At 45.3% G+C, this 26,907-nt stretch overlaps 1 protein-coding gene across 4 annotated transcripts in view; it reads left to right on the forward strand.

Annotated features, from left to right (window-relative positions):
* Positions 1-530: 530 nt before the first annotated feature.
* Positions 531-26,907, forward strand: part of LanB1 (laminin subunit beta-1) — a 52,907-nt gene continuing 26,530 nt past the window's right edge. The window contains exons 1-16 of one of the 4 annotated variants that reach the window (XM_077640053.1): positions 918-1,056; positions 3,467-3,578; positions 7,004-7,054; positions 8,396-10,012; positions 11,851-12,082; positions 12,664-12,838; positions 14,842-15,243; positions 16,459-16,579; positions 17,695-17,883; positions 19,351-19,530; positions 20,192-20,298; positions 21,657-21,872; positions 22,197-22,355; positions 24,256-24,376; positions 24,474-24,601; positions 26,238-26,430. In XM_077640053.1, the coding sequence (XP_077496179.1) occupies positions 3,482-3,578; positions 7,004-7,054; positions 8,396-10,012; positions 11,851-12,082; positions 12,664-12,838; positions 14,842-15,243; positions 16,459-16,579; positions 17,695-17,883; positions 19,351-19,530; positions 20,192-20,298; positions 21,657-21,872; positions 22,197-22,355; positions 24,256-24,376; positions 24,474-24,601; positions 26,238-26,430 (3,988 nt within the window). In that variant the 5' untranslated portion in view covers positions 918-1,056; positions 3,467-3,481. Of the gene's footprint in view, positions 1,057-1,770; positions 2,126-3,466; positions 3,579-7,003; positions 7,055-8,395; positions 10,013-11,850; positions 12,083-12,663; positions 12,839-14,841; positions 15,244-16,458; positions 16,580-17,694; positions 17,884-19,350; positions 19,531-20,191; positions 20,299-21,656; positions 21,873-22,196; positions 22,356-24,255; positions 24,377-24,473; positions 24,602-26,237; positions 26,431-26,907 lie in introns of those variants that run through there. The other 3 variants (XM_077640054.1, XM_077640055.1, XM_077640056.1) reach the window with 3 other exon arrangements.

The following is a 26,907-nucleotide window of genomic DNA, read 5'->3' on the forward strand; positions in this document are numbered from 1 at the left end:
ACTCCTGTCTGCATGTAGAAATGCATGGTTTACGTTTCAATTTCATGTGCTTGTTCTGTCAAAACTGCATGGCTCTGGACACGCAAATCGCGAGTAGTTTTTCCAGCATCTTCCAACTGCTTTCCAAACAGTGGTTTCCACTCAACAAACGTTAGCATTAACTTCGCAATGTGCTGTCCTAACCTGACTTTACGGTCTAACACGAGCAAGCTTCCTGTTTAAATGTAAGCACAAAGGCCCCTCCCAGCGCGAACGCGCCGTGTTTTGTGACGTCAGTACGCAAACTCAACAATGCATGTATAACAAAGCATAATGGGGAAGTGAAGCGTTCGAACAACATTGAAAAGCGGCTGTGTTCGCATTGCTCCTGAAAGCATAACAATGAACTTAGCTGACAGAAGCCCACGGTCACAGCTCGCAGAAAGCGGGCAGGGCTGATGCAGCAGGCGAAAAGGGAAATCTCCGGGTGAGAGGAACTCGTGGAGAGACGGAGGGAGCGCATGGGAGAGGGGTTTTCTCGCGAAGCTGCAGATCGCGGTTCGGGCGTGGGCGGCTGAACGTGGGGGTTGGGGGCCGCGAAAGGGCAACCGCACACAAGGCTCGACAGCGGCGCGTACAAAAGGAGGGGGAGAGGAACGGCGCCGGCCCATCTCAGACCACACGGCGCCTAACGGCACTCGCCCCGACAGCAGCCGCCGTAACCCCCCTCCCCTCCAACACCGCGACGACAAACTCCTCGAAACTCGCGCCACCCCCTGCTCTCTCCTCTCTCTCTTCATCCTACGGCTGCTGCTTTTTTGTTTTGGGTTTTGTTGTCTCAAACCCCTCGCCGCGGTCGCCGCTGCTGCTGACGTGCTCCTCCCGTCATAGACGCAACAAGTCACAACTTCACAACCGTACACGCCGGCCGAACTCTTCGGACCTGCTACCACATCGCGCGATCGGTCGCCCGGGACGAGAAAGTGAGCCGCTCGGCGAACAGGAAAAAAAGAGTTCTTTCGCCTGGCGTGCCGCGCGCGGACCACCTTTTGTTCCTCCCAAATGCTGCTTTCTGCGGTGAGTGCAAACGTTTTTCTCTCTCCCTCTCTTTCCTTCCCCCAACCAGAATCCTCAAAAAGCGTACGGCGGCAGCAGTGGGCTCTTTGAACCTGTCAACACACCGCGCTGGCGAACTGCAGCGCCGCGCGACTGCAGATATGCGTGATTGCGCCGGATACATGCTGTTTTAACGCGGGAGAAACAGCGGGAGCATGCTCAACTTCATCCGTTGCTCCTCTGAAAACTTATCAGCCGCGCGCGCGGATCGGCGTAGTGAGAACGTCGCTGTATGCATCGATATCGAATATACAAATATTGCGAGTGCCGCTTATTTGCCGAAGAAAGGAAAGGAATGAAAGGAACGTCTTCTGGCCTGATTTTGCTCAGTGTGCATCGCCGAACGCAAGCTTCGCCTTCGGCGCGCGATCAAACGTCATCCGAATCACAGGTGCATAACGCAACTGCGTCCAGTCGCTTCATGCAGGGGGAGGCGGGCATTAATTTCGGTGAGACCGAACTACGATCTTCTTAGTGCACGGCCTTTCCTTAACGAGCTTAGAGCGAATTACAACCGCAGCGAATTGCTCTCAGTCCATGGACGGTTATGGTTATACGCGCACTTTGACCGTGTTGCTCAAGCGCGATGAGCAAACCACGATCCGCGCGGGTGCAGGAACAGGGAGGCCGCGAAGGAAGCGAGAAAGAAGAAAGAGCACAAAACAGACCCACATAGGGGAGAACCGGTGCGAAGAAACAGAAAAGAGGGGAGCGCAGCTAGAACCGAGCCATCCCCGGTACTCCCACTCGTCTCCAACTGGCCAACTTTCGTCTCCTATATATGGAGAGTTCGCCCCCACGGAATGGGCGCGTCCGCGCCGTGCTCGCAGTCCGTTCCGATTTCGGCACGTCCGGTCGGCGACGTCGTGGCTGGTGGTGCAGGCTGTGAATGGGAGACGTATCGCGCGGAGCGACCAGCTGATAACGGCGGCGACCGGCTCGCCTAACCGACTGCATGAGGCCGCGGACGCAAGGGCCCCTCCCGAGAAACGAGCGAAAAGGCAACTGTCGCGCCTTTTTCCTGCACTCGGTGAGCTGTGATTTATAGTGCGAAACTTCAGCTGCCACGCAAATTAGCAAACTCGATCAGCACGTGTGCAAAATTCGGGCGTGGCGAATTTACCGTGTGGCGCTAAAATCAAGTTATGCTCCGCCAGCGTCACCCCGCTTTCATGTCTCGAGAATGAGCCAAAGGTTGCCGGACTGTTAGGCTCCGTGTCGAGGTCGCGGGTTCGATATCCTACGCGTTTATATACCACATAGGGGAGAAATTGAAGATGATTTGAGCTTTCCGCGGGCATAGCGTCAAGCTGTCAGCAGCAATCGTTGACTATATCTATCACGCCTAATTGTCGTGGGAACGTCGAAAACTTGCATCGCCCGACGCCCAACAACTTTGCGAGTGATTATCATATCCGATCTGGCCAATTTCGCGCAAGCTGGAATGGACGTCGGAGTTTGATTCCATAGTACATCTGAAACCACATCTAGTACATCTGAAACCACATCGCGGCAGTGTACAGTACGTATACGTTTCACAACCCCGTGGCAACGATGGAAGTTTTTCACTCCATTCGGCTTGCCACTACTGCATGCAGGGAGACGTCATGACCCGGTCTTCAACTTTGCTAGAATCAGGCGGAGTACGGCTTCGTTCTTGTAGACGTATACGAGATAAAAAAGCCGACGCGGCATCCTCGCCGCTTTGCGCCCTCAGTGTAGTACACCGAAGGCCCCGACTTCAGATATCGCCGGAATCGCGTTATCTTACGCTGTGGAAGCAGAGCGGTCCCTTACTCATCGCAGTTACGCGATTGCCGCGTGCGGAATGTATCCCCGAGACTCTTGAGAGATCTTATATAATTTCAAGACATCGCCACTGTAGACTGGTGCGATGGCGACGTCGTAGTGGCAATGACTCCTTCGGCAGATTATGACGGCGTTATCACGTTCGGCTGAAGCGCTCACCGGCGCTTCCGTCGCGCCTTCCTCTCCCTTCAAAACCTCCTTACCAGGAGCCTGCCTTTTTTTTCTGTGCGTTTGTTTCGCAATTCAGCGGCGTGCGCGTATCCATTACGCTCGCGGGTAACCCAACCCCTGTGGGTAAAAACTGAACAGCCTTGAGAGTTGCTTCGTTCACGGCGTTAGCCTGCGCCCGAGCCGCCTCGTCTCTCATTTTGTCACTCGCTCTGCCGACGAGCTGCCTCTGCACTCGGTCATCATTTTTCACACGTCCCTGCTGCCGCCAGGCTTCTGCAGTAGAATGGAGACCCACTCTGTGAGGACTCTGTGAAGCCACTGCGAAAAAACGGCGAAGCGCACAGCCGGCAAGCCCCCGTTGCAACCAGACTTAATTCACCTACTTCTGCAGGAACAGTGACGCAGAATGTCATCCCACAAGCTGTCTTGGTTGACGGCGTCATCAAGGCAGTACATACAGCTTATCTCCATCGCCTCATTGCTGATCACCGCATCATATGCAGGTAGGTGTCCATGCATCTTGGCAGACCTTGTCGCTCGTTGAGGATTTGTTCTGTCAGCTCAGGCCTGTGCGCTGATGGTATGAAACAATTTCAGGTTCAAAATGTCTGAGAGATACTAGTTTTACTTTTTTTACTTCCCTGCTGTTCACAGCGAACTGTGATTGGCATTGGTAAATGCCATGAAAATACTGATCCATTAGTATAGCTTAAGTGTCTTTAAAAGGAAATATCTGTTGAATTACTATTGCCCACTGATATAATGTAAAATGTGTGGTTATTAAAAACAAAGTGAATTACTTTGTACTTTGAAGCAAGGCAGAGGTTTCGCTATACTAGATGTATAAAACTGAGTTAGCTAAGTGAATTACTTTGTACTTTGAAGCAAGGCAGAGGTTTCATTATACTAGATGTAGAAAAATGAGTTAGCTCCTTTTTTCATTTAAGTTCCTGTGGAATGTGAAACGTACATTTCCTAAGGCCTTGAATGATTTCGTGTGGCTAAGTCGCAAATGCATGAGATCATTGACCAACATTGCAACCTCGCAAACAGTTTTATGCTCTCTTTGTTCATCTTCCAATCGTTTCATATTTTAGCATGATGCAGTTTTTGTAGTACACAGCTATTTTATACACTACACAGGATCAGAGATATAGTATGCATTAGACAGCTACCGACTATATAATGCACCTGTTGGTAAATAAAAGTAGTGTTCTTAGCATCTATAGCTGAATCATTCGAGAGTGTTGGTACCAAAACCGTAATGTTTAGTAAAAAAAAAAAATATCAAGTGCTTGTGTGTTCTTTATTAGGTATAAACAGGAGCATTTGTGACATCTGCAAAGGTGCAGTTTTGCCAAATCCATGCACGTGAGCATTCTTTGTTAAAGTTACTGAGAACCTCTTAGAAAGTCACATTGGTGAAAAAAAAAATGCTGTCTTCAAAAATGACGTTTAATGTATTATAATATCAGTTACTAAAATTTTTGAAGGTGCAAAAGCAATGGGTTGTGCATGTGTTGCCGTTTACAAACTGAGGTTTGTTTCATACGTAGCTTTTGTCTTAAACCTTTCAACTTCATTGTATTGAAATTCGGTAATAAATTGAAACTGCTAATTCCAAAGGGATTATATCACTGCCTTGCAAATGCCACATTGTTTGAAAATATACCTTTCTAAGAAGCTTGACCCTGACTCCTGTTTCCTTCTAATGCACAGTAGCGTACATCTCTCCTCAACAGTAAAAACAGAAACTGAAGTAAGTTTTAACGCTGGCTTTTTGAATACTATTAGAGCATTTTTCATTGAGTTTTCATTCCAATGCAAAATAAGGAAAGCAACCTGAATTGCTCAGCAACAAAGCAATCTATTCTCTTTAGTATGAAATGAGTCATGTCGTAACTCCAGTTCATCAAAGTCGTATACGTGCAAGCAAAACAATACAGGGTTCATATGCTTTCCACACAGTGGCACGCTCTCCACCAAACAAGCTTATCGAGGTCATAGACTTTACGTACTAGGAAAACGATAACCCAGCTGTGGGCTGTAGCGAGAATACGGTAGAACAACGCATGCATATCGCTCACAATGGAGAGAGCGCCGCTTGTTTCAGCTTGCGTCAACCTTCCGCTTTTCCCAGACCACCATCGTGGCCTTCTCGCGTAACCCTCTTCCATTTGAGAGGCGCTGTCACGGCTGGGGGAGGGAGCGTCGTGACAGCGCCTTCTAATGAAGCCTCTAATTGGATCAAATGATGCTTCCTGTGAGGAAGTGGGGCACTTCTGGAAGCGAATTGATAGCGGCAAGGGCACCATCTAGGTCGCGCTTCCCCCTTCCTCGTGGATGACGAATGCGTTGTGCGCAGCACGTACCAGGCTAGCTGGCATAAGCAGCCTAGCGAAATTCCCTCCCTTTTTGCATCATCGTCTCTTTGTTTGCATTGCTTCATATTGGAAAACTGGCCTAAAAAAGTTGAACGAAAAGTTTCAAAGGCACGAGATGGAATTTAAATTGTTAAGGAAGTTCAAGGCTAAGAACTTGGAGATCTCCTCCTCTTCGAGTCAGACCTCGACTGTGTGACACTGACTGAATTCATAACGGCAGCCTCTGTTAGCGTGTTAATTTTTGTTAATGGGTTAATTAAAAAAGGCATAGTCAAGTGGCTTAGACACAGATTGTCAAGTGAAAAGAAAAGACGATTGAACTCGCAACTTGTGAGCAACTAACAACGCGAACATTAAGAACATTCAAACAGAAATAAGAAAAAGATGACTTGTTTTAGTTAGTATGTCTCTCGGTTAGAGACTCTGTCACTCATCATTGAGCGTATTTTTCTGGGATGTAGTTAAAAAAAGTATTTGTGGTCTTTTAGCTGAACGAGGTCACGAGTATTGCTGATGGATGTCACGTCTTTCTCAAACGTCTCCCCCAGTTAGCACACATCTGCGGCGCCCTTTCTGGGCTGTAACTTGACCCAGTCTCGTTCCGTGCTGACAGCGAATCGTCAGACACTTCTTTCTTTCGCTGCCTTTCTTTCATTTTTTTATCCTGCCACACCAGCGCACTTTAATCGCGATAGTTTAGGGTTTCGTCGCTGCTGCACTACGTAGAGAGTCTGTGGCGTTGTCAGCTCCCCAGGGAGCTGACAACGCACTCTTTTCTTTAGATCTTTTACTCTACACTTCATTTTATCTGAGTGCAGGCTTTTACGTAGACACGTGGGCATGTTGCAAAAGCGACAGTTGGGAGTTACGTGCAACCATGACCTTGACGTGTTTCAAGTCGCGGGGCTAGTTCATTTTAGCCTCTATAAGGTTGAAAGATTGTATCGTTCTTGTCCTGAGCATGTATCTTCAAAATTAGATGCAACAGGGGCGACCAGAGCTTTCTACATTAGTCACATGGGGATCTTATTCCAGAGTAGATGGCGCCACTGTCATAATAGTGTGCTGTAGATGAAAACTCATATTCACTAATACTGATAAGCTAATGGTAATATTATTTTGAGTGGATTGGAGCGGCCATTTTTAAGAATGGGTGATATGTGATCATGCATGTAGGTGTACGTGTCCCATGTTGTCTTTGACATGGATGCTTTTTCATAGGCTAATAAAAGATGAGAAGGGGGGGTTGTATTGCTGTTGCTTTTGCACGTTGTAAAAGTGAGATTTTTTCATATTAAGCACACTTGCCTAACTTTCATGGGGAGATAATGACGAGCCTTTCAAGAAATTGACAATCATGTTGTTCGCAAGACATATTAAGCTGCTGATACTCAACAGGCGCATTCTATAAAAGCTTAAAAGCAGCAAGAACATGTCTGAAAATGTGCATTGTGCTCTTGTATATTTATGGCGGTAGTAGCACTTAAGAACATCCCGTCGATGTTACTAACCGCTCATTGTTGTCTTTCTTTTTTTTTTTTCAGAGAGAACGAGGCCTGAAAACCGCCACTCACATTACTCTCGAGAGAACACAGGTAGGAGAAGGCACTTTTAAAGTTTCTATTTGTTCTTGACAAGCAAAAAATGTCACGCAATCTGGAGTTTAAGAAAGGTAAACCCATGAAACCACAAATATTGTAAAAAAAGACAGCAAATAGGCAAAAACTGGTAGTCTGAAGGTTCTTGCCTTCTCATTCTGCATGTAATGCTTAAATTTTGTCAAAAATGGTTTCAGTTGTGACTTTGAGCTATTGCAAAATGTTTGCAGCTAGTTTAGCTTGAATATCTCAGTGCTTGCAGTTAGCTTATATTGTGGTGTTATCATTGCAAGTAACCATTGCAAAGCATGCTCTACGCATAACACATTTCTATATTATGGGCTTAGCCGTGTGGTGGGTGCTTCACATAAATGCTCAGCCACTTGATGCGTGCTCAACATGAGGTGATGGGCCATACATGCTTCGTGTTCAGTAACAATATATATCTCTCTGGCATTGGCTTAATACTTCAGTGAAGTCACCTTGCCGGAGAACGGATTCTGCATACCTCAGTAAGCTCCGACTTAGGTGTTTTTTGCTATGCTAGCAAATGTTGCTCAGAGCTAAGCCGAGTAGCTCAGTTTAGTGCAATTTTTGCTTTTGTAGCTGTAAAATGCACATGCCACTGAAGTTCCAGAAGTGCCTAAACATTTATGTAATTTTCACTATAATACTACAAGATTATCACTGACATGAACTTGCCTGACCTGGAATGTTATGCAGTATCACGTCATAGCTGTGCTCGCAGCAGTTTTAATGGCATTGTGCTTAGCTCTCTGATCTCCCAGTCACAAAATACCGATTGGAATCTACCTGTTTCCGCTTGGTTTCCAGTTAGTCCCAGTTGTGCTTCAGGAAATTTCAGTTGGTCATTTATTACGGGGCTGGTTCAAAGATGTCTACGAAGTACTATAAGCTTTACTGTGGTATGCAGGCCTCGTATGACATATACGTCGTCTTTTGCTCCTTTCGTGCTATTCTCTTGGTGACAAATGCTTTGGCTCACTTTTGCCGAGATACTCGGCTGTGGCTTCGGGGTAATATTTCTGTATGAGTTCCCCTATTCTTTCATGTGGTGCTGGGAAAACTTTGCTCCTGACTTTCTTGATACATTCACACATCAGCTACTGACCTCATCTGCACCACTGCACACAGCACTGTAACCCATTTCATCGACAACAGGCTTCTGGTGTAGGGAGCTTGACACGCGGCTTGCGATCACTTGTCTCACCGGCGCACTCAAGGCAAGTTCATCATGGCTGACCTCTGACCCTTAACATTAATACAGCTGCATTTGAAGTCTTGTTAATCTTCAAAATTCTGCTCCTGCTGCGACAGAATCGGACGATGATGACAGCGTTCAGCAGCAAAGAGTTGTGGAGGACGTACTAGATTGGGCACGCCCTTCAAGGCAGCACCATGCTGAAGCAGGCACGGGTGGTGGAGCTAGGCACACCTCTGAGGTTGAAGTGCAGAGGGTGTTTGAGGAAGAGAAACCGGGCTCGCACAATTTCACCGCACATCGGTACCGACAGACACCCGAAGAATCTGAAGAAGAGGATTCCGATCGCCAGGCTACAAACTACACCCGGCGGATATACTCTGTGTCTGCGTCGGGTGCCAGGGGACATCTTAGCAGAACAGATTCAGGCACAAGGCAAGCTACAGATGATGAGCGGTTGGCTGGTCGCCAGGGCTCAACACACTTTGACCGGTGGTCCACCACCAGAACGAGCACTGAGAAACCAGACGACAGAGATGCTGGCAGCAGGTCCACATACCTCAGGCGCTATGAGTCAACATCGGCACGGCACCGATGGTCAAGCCATGGCGGCACTGAAGATGACATAAGCACATCACTGCAGTCAAGGCGTCATGGCTCCAGAGACTATTCAGCCAGTGGGTCGCGCTGGTCATCAACCACTGAGCAACCAGAACATGGCAGTAGCACTTCGGTGTATGAAGGTAGGCAGGGGTCATATGACAGGTCCTCCTCTCAGCACCGATGGTCTAGTCGCTACAGTACCGAAAGACCTGACCGTCCCATCTATACGCATCACCGGTCGTCCGTGGACCGTTCCTCTGCCAGCAGACATACGTGGTCGACCCACACATCCACTGAAAGATCAAGTTGGTCAACGAGCGAGGCAACGACCACTGACATGCCAGAAGAAGAAAAGCGTGGGCCCACTTACGTCCGGCAGCAGTACCACTCAATTACAGCAGGTAGACATCCCGGGACCACCGACCGTACAGTAACGTCTTCAGAAGCTGCACGCCGCGAACACTGGGGAGCAAGCGGCCAACATCGAGTTGAAGGAGCAGGCTATGGTAGAGAGAGCGATCGTGACGAGTCGAGAAGGTGGGCATCACACAGGGTGACAAGTGCTGAGGACACGACGATTCGAGGGCAGGAGGAAAGACGGTTGAGCTGGCACGGAGGCTACACGGCACGTTTTGGAGAGCATGGGAACACAACTCGGCGTGTGGACGTTGGATCGCGAACGCGCTTTGAGCCCACTGTCATTGGACCACCCAGCCGAGGTGAATATGATGGAAGCTCAGCTGGTCAAAGGCATCGTGTGACAGCCTGGCGCAATACCAGCATTTCTCAGGGAGAACCTACCCGCTGGTCCGAGGACACGCAGCGGCGATATGGTGGCCGTGATGATCTCAGGAAAGAGCATGGTGGAGACACAACCTATACGAGAACGACCTACACACGACGCATAAATGGAACCATTTATTACGGTGCAGGGCAGTCACGCTGGTCATATGGTAGAGAGAACATAACAAGTGGCAGTTCGGTGTCATACGGATCTAGTCGTGCCAGTGGTACGTACGGAGGCTTTGACAGTCAAACTGAACCGCCATATGTTCGACCCCGACCTACAGAGACGCACATTGTGACTGAAGGTGTGGATATCCTTGAAGAGGAGAGACATCCACTGACTGGTAAAATAAAACCTTTGAGAAGTTGGGATTTCACTAACTGGGTGGAAGGTTTAACCCGTAGTTACATGAAGAACATGTTAACTAACACACTACTCCATATGTTGTTAAACTGCAAAATCCTTGTAAAATTAGTTTTAATAGAAGATCTACTTGCAAAGCAAATGTGATCATGTTTATAAAACAGTGCCATGACCTGGCATAATCGCATGACCTTTGCTGTTGAGGCACAGGAAGTCACCATGCTTTGATAGTATTTGAAAGAAATGAATATTGTAGCACGTGCTCTGGTATGTGACTGTGCTTTTCTTGTCGCTTGTGTATCGTTCATTGTCGTGCTCCAGAAAATCCTCGTATCTGCACACAATTGAAAACAAGGAAAGGAATTCAATTTAGTATCCATGATTGAGGCCAGGCTTAATGCCATACCAACTTTATAAATGTTCGTATTGCTATAGAGGCTAAAAAGTGATACTAGGTTTAAAAGTACACTTTGTCCTTAAATTTTATGCTGAGGCAGGCCTATTATCATTGAAATTAAAATTATTATTTTTCTTATTTATTTTATTTATTTGTTTCCAATTAACAGCACTTCAAACTGAATTGATAGCATGCTGACAGATTGCAGTATGATTACTTGCCATATCGGAAAATTTCCATTGTGTGTTCGTACTGAGCTAAGCTGGAGCTCAGGTATGTGTGACATAGTACAAAAAAGGCCAGACACCATTCATACATAACAGCCTGCATTGAATTCCTAACTTGTACCGAATTGGAAATTGTGGCTTGGATTATAGGGACTACAAACAGGGCTCTTGAATTTTTCAGTTCATTTAAAAAATTTTATTGAACTCCTCAGAACTCTTATGTCAGGAAAGGCCATAGTGCCTTCTGTGCTAAGAGGGTGAAATGCGTGATGAAATATAGAAGCAAAAAAAAAAAAGCAGTTGCAGTCTCTTGGTCCTAGCTGTAGAGGGTGCTTTGCTTGTTATCATGTAAGATTCTACCTTTTCAGCTTTATGTCACCTTTGATGCCAGATCAGTGAATCGCTTATTTTTTACAAAAGCAGGCAGGTAATGTGACAAAAGCTTGGTATTGTACAAAATGCACCTGTAGACGTCACTTTCTCGTAAAGGTTTAATGCAGAAAAACCGATGCTTTGTGAAGAGAAAGCACTTATTCCTGCATGCATTATCAGTGCCCCAGTATGTTTATGTGGGCACTCTAAAAAAAAAAGAAAAGAAAAAGCGCATTCTTTGTCAAAATAGCTAAACAAACTAAGGAGGGCTTGAAACAATAAGTTTTGGGCAACACAGCAAGCTATGGAAAGGGAATGACAGCAGCAATGTTACAAGACTGGAGGAGATCTAGCAATGCAGAGTAGGGTAAGAGAACAATCATGAGTTATAGATATCCTAGCTGAAATCAACAAGAGGAAATAGGCATGGGCGGAACACACATTGTGGAGAAAAGATAACTGACAGTCATTTAGGCTGATGTGAGTGGATTCCAAGGGAACGTAAACATAGCCAAGGCAGGAAGGGAGTTAGTTGGGCAGTTAAGGTTGTTATTACAAGTTCATTTTGAGGGATAAGGTGGCCACAGCTGGTGTAGGACTGGATCAGTGGGGGATGGACGGGAGAGGCTGTTGCCTGCAATGGGCGCAGCTGTACTGATGATGATGATGGTGATCGAAATAAACTGTACCATGCAGCACAGTGCCAGAAAGCAATGAGTTAGTGTAAACGAGGCCGAAGGGGGTGCAGGTGCGTCTGTGACTAACCGTGAATATGCGTCATTATGTGGGTTGTGACCTGTCTGTCCGATATCTTGACTGCAGTGCTGGCACAAGGCTCCCAGCCGCACGCCTGTGAAGAGTCAAGCTGCTACCCAGCAACAGGCAACCTTCTTATTGGTCGAGAGAACAGATTGTCGGCAACATCCACATGTGGCTTGCGCGGCGTTGAGACCTACTGTATTGTTAGCCACTTGAAAGAGAGGACCAAGTGTTTCCGATGTGACTCGACAAGAAAAGGGAAGGAACACCATGGCATTGAGAATATTGTCTCTAGGTGAGCACACGTACTCTCGCCTTGTGAACGGAACATACCGTGTTGTGTTCTTAAGACTAATTCTGCGTAGGTTTTTTTTTTGCTACGTACATACAGGGATATGGGAAACGAGTAAACTTGTGCAACTTTTGGAAGTAATGATGTGTTAAACATCTTTCTTTGTCTAATGATAAATCGGCACAGTTACTGCCTTTAAGATATCAGTTGTGAACACCACGTCACCAAGATAGGACTCAAAGTTAGCGGTGATGTGCTGCTTTCAGCAATCTTTGTGCGCAAGTGCAAACTGTGTAAATTTCTGTTTGTATGAAATGCTCTTGCTTCACATGCACAGCGGTTACAGCTGCAATTGCTACCATGTCGATGTTGTTAATGTGCCTATGTTGTCTTCATACTACTGTAGCAAGGCAACAGGTAGTTGCACCAACTAGCAGTATGCATTTGCAAATTTTGATTGGAAGTGCTGTGTTTTTCTGAGCATCGATTTGGTGTCTTTATTCTTTCAGTAGCATTCGATTACTTGAAAAAACAGTTGTACATGAACTGTGAAGGCTGAATGCGGAATTTCTTTTTCACTTCAGGATTGGCAAAAAGCGCAAGGCATGGTGGCAGTCGGAGAACGGGGTGGAAGCGGTGTCAATTCGACTTGACTTGGAAGCAGAATTCCACTTCACTCATCTCATCATCACCTTTAGGACATTTCGACCGGCCGCCATGCTTATTGAGCGGTCACACGACAATGGACGCACCTGGAAGGTGAGCAGATCAGTCAAACACTGTGAGCCAGGAAACATCATAAGCACACAGCAAAACTCTCCAAGAGGGGTAATTCCACTCAAGGTGTTCATACTGGGCACCATAAAAGGTGACTCACCCAAAGGCACTCATGAATATTTTTATGCTCTTCCTAGTCCCTCACATTCATGTCCACTCATACCCTCTCAATATGCACCCATGACCACTCATTCACACTCACAGATATGTGTGTGAGCGAAGCAAAATGAGTGCACTCATGAGGGAGTGTGCTGACCTATGCAAACCTGGTGCGATGGCGTCACAAATATTTTAAGCTGCTTGCCTGGAAAGACAATTTTCCTCATGGAGTGGACGCATCTTTTGTAGGCCCTTTGTCATGATGGTTATAAATAACAATGTCATTATTTATTTTAAAGGCATGTAGACTCTTTACAGTCGACCCAGTGATCCGTTCCACTATCACTGCCTTAGCAAGCCACTGCATGGAGAATTTCTATTGTGTACCACTGTATGGAGCCTCCATCCGTTCCCTTTTTTTTTGTGGTGTTGGGTGAATGTCTGCTATTGCTGGCACCAGTTGGCGGAAGTGAGTATATATCCTTGCTCCGAGACATGTAGCAATTTACTGCAATTATGGAGCACTGTTACTGCTGCGCCTAGAAGAGCTTTTTCCTGGTGGTAGCAGTAAGGCTACCAGGACTGCTACCTATTCAGGCAGCAGTAAGGCTTGAACCTCTGCTTGCACTCTGGAGACCTTTACTGTCTATTAATATAGTTAGCTGTTCTGTTTACTCTTTTTTTTATTTTAATAAAGCATAATTTATGTTGTTTATATAGAGAATAATACCTGCATCTGTTCTGCTTGTGCTGTTTTAAAACCCTTAGTGTCCTCATGTTGAATGCAAAATTTAGCAGTTTTTCCGGTCAAAGCAAGTTTCTAAAGGTTCTAAAATATCTTTTTCAGAAATTTGTGCTTAATGCTCATTTTCTCTGCTCAGCAATGTCCTCCTTCAAGGGGAAGATGTTTTTTTTCTTCAGTTATTTTTCAATTCTTGTTGTACTCAGGTAACTCATGCAATTTTATTTTACTAAGCTTCCTGACATTCGTCCTCAAATTTAGATGCCTCGTTGCTTCTGCCACCTTTTTCTTAATATATAGAAAGCTCACTGTAATGCTGATTTTTTCTTCGTGCTATGAATGTGTGTATTTCTTTTTCTAGGTAACAGTCTGACTCTTGAGACTTCAGTGACCCGAAAGACGCGGGTTCGATCCCGGCCGCGGCGGCAGAATTTCGATGGAGGCGAAATTCTAGAGGCCCGTGTACTGTGCGATGTCAGTGCACGTTAAAGAACCCCAGGTGGTCGAAATTTCCGGAGCCCTCCACTACGGCGTCTCTCATAGCCTGAGTTGCTTTGGGACGTTAAACCCCATTAAACCAACCAACCAATCTTGAGGCTTCAGTAAAGGAATTAAAAAAAAACGGCTGTGGTTTAACTCTGTTACACTGAATGCTAGAGCGATAGCTTTTTTTGCATCTACTACGATTTTTCTGTGTCTTATCTCTTGGCTTAACTTGTTGCATCCGAGAAAGTCAAATTTCGGGGTTGAGGTGGGTCAAATTTTGGGAGTGGACTGGGTCAAATTTGGTGGTCATCATCGTATTGGGCACATTCAAATTAGCCTGGATATTGGTTTTGGTCCAAATTTGAGAAGGTCAAATCTCGGAGGTGGAGGTGAGCCAAATTTGGGGGGTGGAGTGGGCCAATGTCGGTATTGACTGGGGCCAAATTTGAGGGACACCATCACATTCGCCATAGTCAAAGTATGCTCCCTTATCTGATTTAAGGCTGTTGCTATGAAATCACCAAGTCCGGAGGTCACTTCAGTGGCAAATCTACATACTGACTCAAACTCGCTTCTGCATTGACTAGAGCTATCGCTCTAAAAAGATGTGATGAAAGCAAATTAAATACATGGTCAATGTGTCCAATCTGATTTGCAGGTGTACCAATACTTTGCGTACGACTGTGCCGACGCCTTCCCTGGTGTGCCGATTGGGTCACGGCGAAACATCACCGACGTGACATGCGAGTCCCAGTACTCGGGTGTTGAGCCCTCGACCAACGGAGAGGTCATCTTCCGTGCGCTTCCGCCAAACATCGTTATCGGCAACCCGCACAGCCCAGATGTGCAAAACTTGCTCAAGATGACCAACCTGCGAATCAACTTCACTCGCCTGCACACTCTTGGCGACAACCTGCTGGACTCGCGACGTGAAATCAAGCAGAAGTACTACTATGCCGTATATGACATGGTTGTTCGAGGCTCGTGCTCCTGCTATGGCCATGCCAGCCGATGTATACCAGAGGAAGGCGAGTCTTATACACAGTCACCGGCCGAAATGGTATGTGCTGTTTTGTGGTATGACGTTTTCCTCCTCTAGTTTTCACAGCAATAGCCACGCAGGATACTTTCCCACGGTACTGTGGCATGTTATTGACATTGTGTCCCAGTTAGCCCTGAATGTAGACTGCAATTTCTTGTAGCTCCATTCAGATCCAGGAGTACTGTAGACCATTTTAGTCTTGGCTGATATATGCAGCTGCCATGAATGCGTTGTGTTTTAAATGCAAAGATCTTTTACACTTGACCGGGCAACCTTATAGTGCCTGCACTGATGAAAAAAGCCTGAAAGGCAGTCTCATTGTTAAAGGATTGTCATAACATCACCGATTAAACATCGTTACAAAATCTACATAATTATTGCCCTAGATCCAGTGAAACTAGATTGGGCCTAAGGACACACAATGCAATGTACAATGTTAAAGTAATGGTAGTGACAGCAGCTGGTTTAAAGACCTGTATCGTTCTCTTTGCCTTGTTTCATCTGTTGCCCAGTTTTCTTAGCACGAGGCAAGTGCTTCTGTATTTGCTTGTGTGGCCATGTATTTGCTTGTGTGGCACTCTTCAGTTTATGCCCGAGAGTAAAAACACAACTTAGTCCCAGCACCGGTTTTCCCAGCTGGTGCAGGGAAATGCAGAGAACTCGGCAACGGGGAGGCGACACTGTCGTTTCTGCATAGAGGCTACCTTGTATCTTGGGGCATGTAGGTTAAACACACAAGTCGAAGTTTGGGGCTAGAAAGCTCAGCCAGAAATAAGAGAATCGGTGGTGAACGACGTTTTTTTCAAGAGAAGGAGAGGGAATGGGGGAAAAGCTATTTCAAACAAGCTGTTCAGTCTGGTAATACTAACTTTACCATTCCTGCCATTAGTGTGCCTTACATGTGTTGGATGAGAAAAAGAGATATACGTACTAATTCATTATGTGGGCTGAGCAAGCCAGGCTGCAAGGGAGGCCTGTGCTCAGTTGTGAACACGGTCCCAGAGGATGTGGTTTTTGGTCGGGGTAGGCCATATAAGGGGTGAATGTGAACTGATGTGACCAGGGCACATTTGCACTGCACTTCTACATGTGACAACCTCTCTGGAAAGATTTTATTGGGAGGTCAGAAGGAGAATCTCTCTCATACCTCTGCTGTATCACGGTTAACCTTTCTAAACAGTTAGGAGATGTGCAGGAGGGGGCTGACCTAAGTTCTGTGACTTGTGACGACAGGTGTTCGGCAAGTGCCAGTGCACCCACAACACAAAGGGCCTCAACTGTGAAAGCTGTGAGGACATGTACAATGACCAGCCGTGGAGACCGGCCAGTGAGAGGGACCCAAATCCGTGCAAACGTAAGCCAGCCTTAGCCGCTACTCATTATGCTCGTGTTCCAGTAGCCCAGATGAAATGTGTTGTGTGTAATGTTCTGAATTGTGCTAGCACAATTTTTTTTTTCATGTTTTCTATGAAACTTTTTCCTAAAAAACTTGTATATATTGGTTGGCTAGGCATGAAACAAATCGAGGCCTGTCTTCTGCATTTATCATTTGACCCTCATCAAAAGCCAAAGGAACATTTTTATTCTTGCAGAAGGCATGTGAGGTATTCTACACCGGGGAGTAATATTTTGAAAAGAAAGTAGCAGAACCACACTCGATTGCTACTTATATATTTGTCGACGAATACTTCAGTCGTTTATTTATTAATTACCTGTAAGTCGTATATCTTTTTGCATTAATTGCTGGTGTGTGGGTGTGGCAATAAGCTGAAAAATAAATAAAGAAAAAGAACTGTGAAACGAAAGAAATGCCTATCTGTTTTGTCCACTTTTTTTTTTTGCTTGATTCATAGATATACTCTATCAGAATCACAAAGCCAGTGCATTATTTTTTGTCTCATTGTACAACTTCATTATCTCTTCATCTGCATCAATATGATACTTCTGTTCAAATTAATGCACATAAACGAGCATATATCATTGTACCTTGTCTCAGAAGCAGCATGCGGTGCACCTTCACACCCTCGGCAATTGCCGTTGTTAGTGTTCTACTGGTATCTGAAATTCAACGCAATTTGTGGACAGGCCTTGATTCACACTGCACGTTTGGAATAACCAAGCCTTTTTTAAATCGAACTGCGCACACATTCACACACCACCACACTGCATGCATCATGCACCGCTTTGTCTTTGCCATTAAGGCAATGATGAGCCACTGAATGCATGCTTATGTGGGCCTGTTTTTGTGTGCCACATAGCCTGTTTCTTTTCCTTGAAAACCCCAGCTTCTTTTTTGTAGAAAAAGGGTTCCGCTCATGATTGGCAAACTGTACTAGTTGATTTTACCCATTTGTATTTGTCTCTCAATTTAAAAAGAAATGAGGGTTTTCACTCTCATCTCTATCTACTCCTTATTGTTGTGTGCAGTCATTAAGTTGCCTTTCCCTTTTCCTCATCCCGTCTCTGCAGCCTGCAACTGCAACGGACATGCCAGCAGGTGTCACTTCGATGCGGCGGTGTGGGAGCGCTCAGGCCGCGTGAGTGGCGGTGTCTGCGATGACTGCCAGGACAACACAATGGGACTCAACTGTGAGCAGTGCGTGCCTTTCTACTTCAGGGACTCTCGACGCAACATCACCGACCCTTACGCCTGCCAGCGTGAGTGCAGCCTTTCTGTCAGCGTTTTCGTGATTATTAGATACTCCTATTGCATGTTCTATAGAACTGCTACTGATGTTGTTGTTGTAGTTCAATGGATCCGACATTCATAACTACAGAAGTATGTGACTTCTTTATAACAGAACAGGTTCTCGAGAAGAAAGTGTGGAGCTGCCACGGTGGCTCAGTGCTTATCTGCTGACCCGAAAGATGCGGGTTCGATCCCGGCCGCGGTGGTCGCATTTCAGTGGAGGCGAAATGCTGGAGGCCCGTGGGCTGAGCAATGTCAGTGCGTGTTGAAGAACCACAGGTGGTCGAAATTATCCAGAGCCCTTCATTACAGCGCCCTTCAAAGCCTGAATCGCTTTGGGACCTTAAACAGCATAAACCAAACCAGAAGAAAGTGTGGAATCATGGGCGTATACTTTGTATAGGGACCGACAGCTGAATTTTATGGACCCAGTTTGTTTGTTTTTTCGGTGCGTAAGAAAAAACAGTGTGCGAGGTGCTCGATTCCACAGCGGTTTTGTTAGAAACGCTGTTGAAAAATGTTACCTGGAACTTTTCAATCGGTGGATGCACTTGTTTTTATGCTTGCTCGAGACCATGATCAACGAGTGTGACAGTGACTGCATGCTAAAAAGATAATGAACTAAAAACTTACCCTTGTTGCCAGCCAGTAATTAGATAATTTTAATATTGTAATGTTCATGAGTTTTCACAACCAAATTAGGTACAGCACAGTGTCTTATAGGACCAACCAAGAAATATAAAACACTGTTGTGCCATCAATCAACAAAAGCTCAAAGCTGTTCATTGGTGATTTGAAGGGAGCATTGCTTTTCATCAAAGGGTGCACTGGAGAGATCAATAAACTATAATAAAATATGATAAGCACTTCTGCAAGAAAGAAATACGATGGTGCACGTAGCAACATGTGAGTAATATTTTACTGAGATGTGGTCATGTGGTTCGATACACTGTTAATGGCAAGGTTTGACTGCAAGAGGTCGCTTCAGCTTGTTTTATGCTATTGTCAATGCCAAATTAAAATTGTGAAAAACCTCGTTTCTTTGATATTAGTGTTTTGTCTTCACACTACAAGGCATGGTCTTTTAATTTCCAGTGTAATCTCGTGACACGTTTTGGTCACTTGTTGGTTCCTTTAAGCCATGGCATTGTTGCTTGTACATGAGTGTTCTAGTAAAACTTTTCCGATTCTTTTGGTGACATTGGTCAGAGACACCAGCACTGAAACTCTCTAAAAAGCATAGCAGGCAAAGCTTTACTACATAGAAGTACACCTGCTCATTTCACAGTAAACTTGGGACCCTTAGTGGCGCTGGGATCGAGGTCATGGAAATTTAAAGGCAGTCAACTGAGGAGCAGTGAAACTGTGTCATTTTCCAGCTGGGCATTCAATATTTTTTACCTCTTCTCTTCGTTTACTTTTTTTTTTTTTTCCAGCATGCGACTGTGACGACCGTGGCTCCTTGGACGAAGGTGTTTGTGACCCCCAGGATGATCCAGCTTCAGGGCTTATTGCTGGTCGCTGCCACTGCAAGAAGAATGTAGAATCTCGTCGTTGCGATCGCTGTAAAAAGAACTTCTTCAACTTCCAGGCAACTAACCCCGATGGCTGCGAGCGTAAGAATCACTTTTCTTGCAAGCTTGACTTTTCTAGATCTTCGGTGATGCAGCCATGCTGAATTTGAATTTGGATATTTTGAGCTGACAGTCAAGTGCATCATGTCTCGTGTTTCTATGCTGGGTTCCTAGGCCATGGTAAAAACTGCCTGCTCGCATAGACTACGTTAAGCAACAGTCTAATCGTAAAAACAAACTTTTCTAATGATCAAGCCATTGCTCTGGGCTGGGAGAAAAAAATGCTAAACAATTACAAAGAAAAAACAGCAGACCTCACTTTTGCTGTCATGGCAGCAGAGAAGGTCATTTCCACCATTAACATTAAACACGCCCAGAGCTGATGATTTGTACGTGTCACGCCTGTGTGACATGACGTTTAGCAACAGCTGGTAGCGGTGGTGAATGTGCCATTGCACTGTTGCGCCCTCTAAGCACTAGTTCCCTCCATTCCGCACAGAGGACGGCACAAATCTGTAGCACGGTGAACCATGCCGCTCCTCTTTTCTCCTCCATGTTACACCAACTACGCCGCAAAACCGGGAATCGTGTTCTTAACAGCTCTCGCTGTAAGAAACAGGGTCAGCTTGTTCATGTATTGATGCTTAAAAATTATACCATGTATTGATGCTTGAAAGTCAAAACAGTGCGTGTTTACATCCAGCATGCAGCTGCCATGACCTCGGAACAGTGGACAACGGATGTAATGTCTACACGGGTGAATGCACCTGCAAGCGCAATGTTATTGGCCGTGACTGCAACCAGTGTCAGGTGAGACAAATTCAGCTGCTCATATTTGCTGATGTGCCTAACTTATCCCTTAAGAGACAAGTAGACTCTTACGACGCAAGTGGGTCTTGGATTATGGTGCTCTTGTCCACTTGTCTAGCTTTGAGCATTTTAGTTGCCTTTTTTTTTTATACTTAATGTTGCTCTAGGAATTTTTTCGGCATTTGGTTTTGCAATGTAATAGCTACATGATTTGCTCACTAAACCGGGCGAAGGTTTATTCAAATGAATACTGTACGTTATCACGTTGCATAAAATGGAGCGCAAAACGATATTCAGGGCTCTTCGATACTCACTGAAGGGGTGCACAGTGTTGTAACCACGATATCATTTATTGTGATTTTTCATTTCTTCACAGACTAAGCAATCCATGCAAAACCTCAGTGTTGCATAAGTGAGCAAGATAAAAGAAGCACGTTGTTATTCTCTGTTCTTGCATGGAATGACATCCATTACACTCCAGTTACGCAGTGATGGGTAGACGGTTGCTTCAGGTTTTGCTCTTGGAACCATGCCACAAGTTATCATCTTGTGACCAAATTTCTTTCAAGTCCAACAGTAATTCTTGGAGTTCAGTCTAAGCTGGCAGTCAGTGTTTGCTTCAGTGGGGTCCTGTATGGACTAGTTGTTGCAAATGTGAGGAAATGAAATTAAATAGGATTATGAAAGTTGGAAGAGGGGAATTTGGGAAAACTGAGCTAAATTGCACCCAGTGCACTGTTTCGCTCCATCCCTTTCGTCTGCCAGGTTTTAAGTTGCTGTGGGCATCTTGGATGTACTTCAGTTCCTGGAGTTAGTGGATGGTTAAGCAGATAGCAAACTATTTACTTGAGCTATCTCTTCTGCTTAAGGCACAAAAGAGACAGTACAGTTGTGAGCAATATGAGAGGGAACAAACTTTTTGCACAAATTTGCAAATTTTCTGGGTATTTCTTCACTAAATTTGGGAGTGACTTTTGAATAATATATGTCAAGAGAAAAACTAAACAGTGCATGCAGAAACATGCATAATCTGTCTCGATTCAGGATTTGCTGCTTAAAAGCAGTGCAAGTGCCCGCTCATGCTTGACGCTATTGATTGCAAAGAACCATTTGTACATTCACGTCAGGATCACATTTAGGAACTCTACTTGCTACTTACCAAAGCTCTCTTAAAATTTTACAAACTCATGAAGCCAGTGCTGTTTTTTTTTTAGTGGTCCCAGATGAGGACTATTTTAGCCTCATGTCTATTCTTTGCAGTGTTTGGCTGCTTTTTAGGTGGCGAGGTACTCTACTTGCTACCCTGCAGTGAGTAAAAAAAAAAAACATTTTTTTTTGTTTTCTCGCATCCTGGACAGCGTGAGCACTGGGGACTAAGCCACGACGATGATGGATGCAAGCCATGTGACTGCGACCCCGGTGGCGCCTATGAGAACAGCTGTGACGTGATTACGGGCCAATGCCGATGCCGGCCTAGCGTCCAAGGTCGTCGCTGCGACCAGCCCGAGACTGGCTTCTTTGTTGGCAACCTCGACTTCATGGTCCATGAGGCCGAACTGGCCAAGGCCAGCCCCGTGAGTACTTTCTTTTATTATTTTATAAATTTGATATAAGCAAAGTGCTAAGTGCTTTCATACAACATGACTGCGTCCAAATGCACCATGAAAGGCTGTGGACACCAAATTTTGTAGCTGAAATAACTGTACCACCTACTTCCCGGCAACACAAAGATCACCTCCTGCCAATGTTAATGCTACGAGACATCCAGGACATATTTCACTAACATACCAAAATGTAGTGGCTAGGTAGATCACACACATTTAAGATCACTGTGATGTTGTTAAATCCTTTTTCTTAAGGATGGGCTTGGTAAAACAAATGGAGATTTTGCTTTGCAGGACTGCCAAGTGCTGGTACGGGAGCCCTACGCTGAGCGGGAATCATCATGGACTGGACTGGGCTTCATGCAAGTCCACCAAGACTCTTATCTGGAGTTTGATGTTCCTGATATTCCTACCTCCATGGACTACCACTTTGTTTTCCGTTACGAACCCAAGGTAATTTAAATGGCACTACGTGCAGAGACGCTTTGCCTGCAGTAAACTTTTTCTTGGAACAATTGGATGCTCATTACACTACCCTACTTCTGTAATGTAACGTTCTTTCTCTCTTGGACTTGTAAACCTATCCAGGCAATCCAGGTGCTGCCAAGTTTTAAATGCAGTGCAGTTCTCGACTTGTGGTTGTGAGTAGGCCCATTCCTGTCATGACGTGCTTGTATCATATATTGGCACATTGAAGATCAAAGTCAACTCTGAATATATGACGACTCCCCCAGCTCGAGGCTCTTGCAGGCCAAAAAAAGTTGCATCTTAATGTATGTTGGAAATAGGGGATCTAAAGCAATGAAATGGCATACCATCCTGCCTTCCACACTGGCATACAGCCTGGCTGACTAGCCTGGCAAGCGGTAAACCGAACTGTAATGGTTGTGTAGCTCAGAATTCCGATGCGACACACGCTCCGGGAGTTACAAGAAGTTTGCTCTCACACTACCTACTGCTCGCCCAAAGAAGCGACCACCAGCAAAAATGAGTTTGGATTAAATGGCGCACAGTTCGAATTTTCGCCAACAGAACCGATTCGGACACAAATTAACGGTCTTTCTTTTTGAGACATGGAGCTCCATGCATCCAGGCTGGATTGAGTGCGGGTGCATGGCATGTACTATTCGTGGCTCGTCCGAAACTACTTTAGGCCCCACAGACAGGTTGGCTCAGCATATAGGTCGACACCCCCCTCCCCCTACCCCCCCAATTTTGAATTTATCATTTTTGCAAAAAAAAGAAAGGTATACCTATATGTGGTTATTAACATACCGTATATATGTATCCGTATCCCTCTTCTGTCCACATTGTCACCCTCATAGCCCTTTTCCTTCTCCTTTCCCCCTTCCCCTGTGCAGATTCACATCCGTGGTGTGAATATAGGCCTTTTTTTTTTTTTTTCTCCGAGCTCTTGAAGGTAGCTAAAGCCACCTTCACCACCAGTCTTGCAAACATTAGGAGAAGCCAGCTTTTCAATGATCAATGGGCAAAACGCATGGCAAACAAGTGCAGAGGAGAAGGTGGCTGTGGATGTGGAAAGAAGGCACTGAAAGAATTGCGTGGTGTAGGGAAAGGAAAGAAGAACAAATAAGCGCAGCACTGGGCAGCTTGAAGCATCGAGCATGCCTATAATATGTATTTGAAAGGCTTCAGTCGGAGTGCCACGGTCTTCTTTCCTCTAGTAAGAAGTTTATAGGGGTTTTACGTTCCAAAGTGACTCAGGTTATGAGGGACGCCATAGTGAAGGGCTCCAGAAATTTTGACCACCTGGGATTCTTTAATGTGCACTGACATCGCACAGCGCATCGACCTCTAGAATTTCGCCTCCATAGAAATTCGACCGCCGCGGCCGGGATCGAACCCACGTCTTTCGGGTCGGCAGCCGAGCGCCATAACCACTGAGCCACCATGGCGGCTCTCTAGTAAAAAGAGGATTATCAGAACATGATAGTATGCCTGCTAACACACTTCTGCAAAACATGTGTAGATTCGCGATTTTACATGAAATCGAGTGAAACTGGGAGCCATAGTCATGCTAATAATTTTGGTAAAAGTGGCCAGAACTGTTGAGAATACCTCACGAATGCGAACTTAGTGCTAGATCAAGTGCAAGTTGCTAATGGCAGCGTATATAATATCATGACTGACCTATGAGGCATAATTCATCGGGGTCCGGAAGAAGCATCTATCATAAAAAAAAGTCATACTCCAGTTTTCTTCCAGTCTGCTTTCCAAGACTAGTCCCATAGCACTGGTAATAATGTTTCATGCAAAATTAACATGAGACTTCTCGGTGGCCTTTGTTCTAGAAGGATGGAGTCATGTACAAGGCATGGGTGTTCACTTTCAGCTTCGTCAAGGCTGGGAAGAGGCCATTGTGACTGTGGACAGACCGGGACCGGTCGACCCCAATGGCCCCTGTGCCAATGCCATCAGTCAAGATGACCGCCAAGTCATCAGGTTCCCCGCAGGCAAGTTGCTCTTTTCTGCACGGTAACTTTTGAAGAGGGGGTAATATACAGGAGTCCTAAGAACTGCTTTAAATCTTTTGTGCCTTGTTCTCGGCAGGTGACCGATACGTAGTTGTCGCTCCCCCTGTCTGCTTGGAAAGAGGCAAGCACTACAAGGTGCGAGTGACCTTCAAGCAGTACGATCGCGAAGTTGACACGCCCTCGGCATCAATCCTAATCGACTCGGTAAGTCTGGAGCTCAGGAGCTTAGTCATGTGGAGCTGGGTGTGAGAGACTGAAAAACCTGCGACGCTTTCCTGTTAGAGGCCTGTGAAATCAGATCAAGTTTATCGCATCAAGTTAGGAATTGTTACATAGATTACATACAGAACGAAGTACCAGAGTCATTGAATGTATTGGGATCTCCTGTAAATGGCAAATAAAAAATCAAAGTTTGAAGTAGCAAAGGCAAATAGTTCAGTAGAGTCAGATGTGGTCCCATTCTTAATATGTATTACTATAGTGCCTCAGAACATTGTGACACAAATGTAGTCTAGCCCCAGAAAGCAGTAAATTTTGTAATCTTCAAATTCACCAACAATGCACTAAAAAAATAATAAATAAAGAGAAGGCGGAAGTACCGGGAAGCTTGTTAAACTAACAAGCACACAGATGCGCAGCTTCTGGCAAAATTATTTGCTCCATTCATTGATACAGTTGACTGTCAATAATGCATACTCGAAAGGGACTGAAAATTTGTTTGTATTAAAGGGAGCCTTTCTAGTGCTCTTGATGTTGGCCGGACCAAGCGTCAGTTCAAACAACCGGATGTTCGAATTAGGCATGTTCAAAAATATCAAGGGTTTGCAGTACTATATGCAGCTGAAGCCGGATATATCAAGCTCGAAGGGATTGTGAAATAGATATGTATATTATATTGATAATTCAATATATGTATATAAAAAAATGGCAATAGATAATCTTATCTGTAGCTTTCAAGCAAAAATGCATTGCACTCACTCTAGTGATGCGCTTCTTGCAGTGACGCACTGTCCGCCGGCATGCTGGTAGCGCATCGCTCACTAGGCATTTGTAGGCCTGACCTGCATCACATCGAAGACGCAGCAGATGGTGGTTAAGAACCAGCGACTGCCTCGCATAGGATGTCTATTCCTGCTATGAGTACATTATAGATATAATAATAATCGCTCATTCAAATTAGGGTACGGTTGGTTTCCACAACACCTCTGGCAGTGAATCGAGCGATGCACACCGGGCGAGGGTTGCAGCTGGACTTTAGTTAGCTTTGCATCACTGCAGGGCAGTGATGTGGGGTGAAAAATGGATATGAGATCGAAGGACGGCCTCAAGCACGCCCCACATTCACCTTGTCACTCGTTATCACGGTGCTAGTGCCGTCAGCAGATGCCCAAGGCCACGTAGCTAACGCATCTCCACTAGCAAGAAGTTATCAGAGAGCTTCGTTAGGAGAAGGGTCACTTGCATGGGTTTGGCGCGCAGTTCGATATATCAAACAACCAGCGAAATTGTAGTTTGATATACTGCGTAACTTTCCTACACTTTTACGTATGGTTTTCAAGAAGATAGTATGTGTTCACTACACCCAATAATTTGAAATATTCGGGTGCGATACATCCAGGGTTAACTGTACAAACATTCTCAAAACTGATCAACTATTTTTCTTCTCAGCAACCATATTCAGTATGTCGGTTATGTCTGCATAGTGCATTGTACAACAGACTTGAAAAGTTTGACTTCCTCATTGCTAACTGTAACCCACCTGAAATGCCATGTCTCACATGTTAGAAATGTGTGTATAATTTGCATCAGTGGTTGTAACGCATATGGCCTGCTCTTGCAGATGGTGATTATGCCCGACATAAACGCCATCCCGTTCTTCCACGGAACGTCAGCGAACGAGTACAGGAGGGAGGAATTCGAACGTTTCCGATGCGGCCAGGCATTTTATGCAGTCCGAAGAGGTGGCACTCTTCCTGATGTTTGTAAGAAGTACCTCTACAGCATTGGCTTCTACGTCTTCCAAGGCGCTCAAGGTAAGTGAGCCAGTAATCTGTGCCACATCAGGCTCTTATTACACTGAAGCCCTTTGCTAAGTGGAGTTGGCATCGACACGTGATGGCTTGAGTGCGCTGATATATCAGTTTCGGTTTGTCAGACCTTTCTTATCTTCAGTGGCCGTCAAGGGTAATGTAGAGTGCAGTTACAAAATGGAAGTTGTTGACATTATTTATTTCCACAATACTGCAGACCCTCGTTTGAGTCTAGGCAGAGAGGGCAGAAAAATACATTCACTCAATACAAGAGCAGCTACAACGTAAAACACAGAACAATAAAATTGTATAATGCAGTACATATGTCTAAAATAGCTCACAGAGTGCTTTGTCAAAATCAACAGCCGGTATCACTCGTAGAGGCAGGGCGTTCCATTCATCAGTCGTTCGCGGAAAAAAAGAAAATTTAAAAGCATTAGTGTGCGCGAAGTATGGTGCTGAAGTGTGATAATGATGACG

Source organism: Amblyomma americanum, chromosome 10, assembly GCF_052857255.1.
Source record: "Amblyomma americanum isolate KBUSLIRL-KWMA chromosome 10, ASM5285725v1, whole genome shotgun sequence".
Lineage (NCBI taxonomy): Eukaryota > Metazoa > Arthropoda > Arachnida > Ixodida > Ixodidae > Amblyomma > Amblyomma americanum.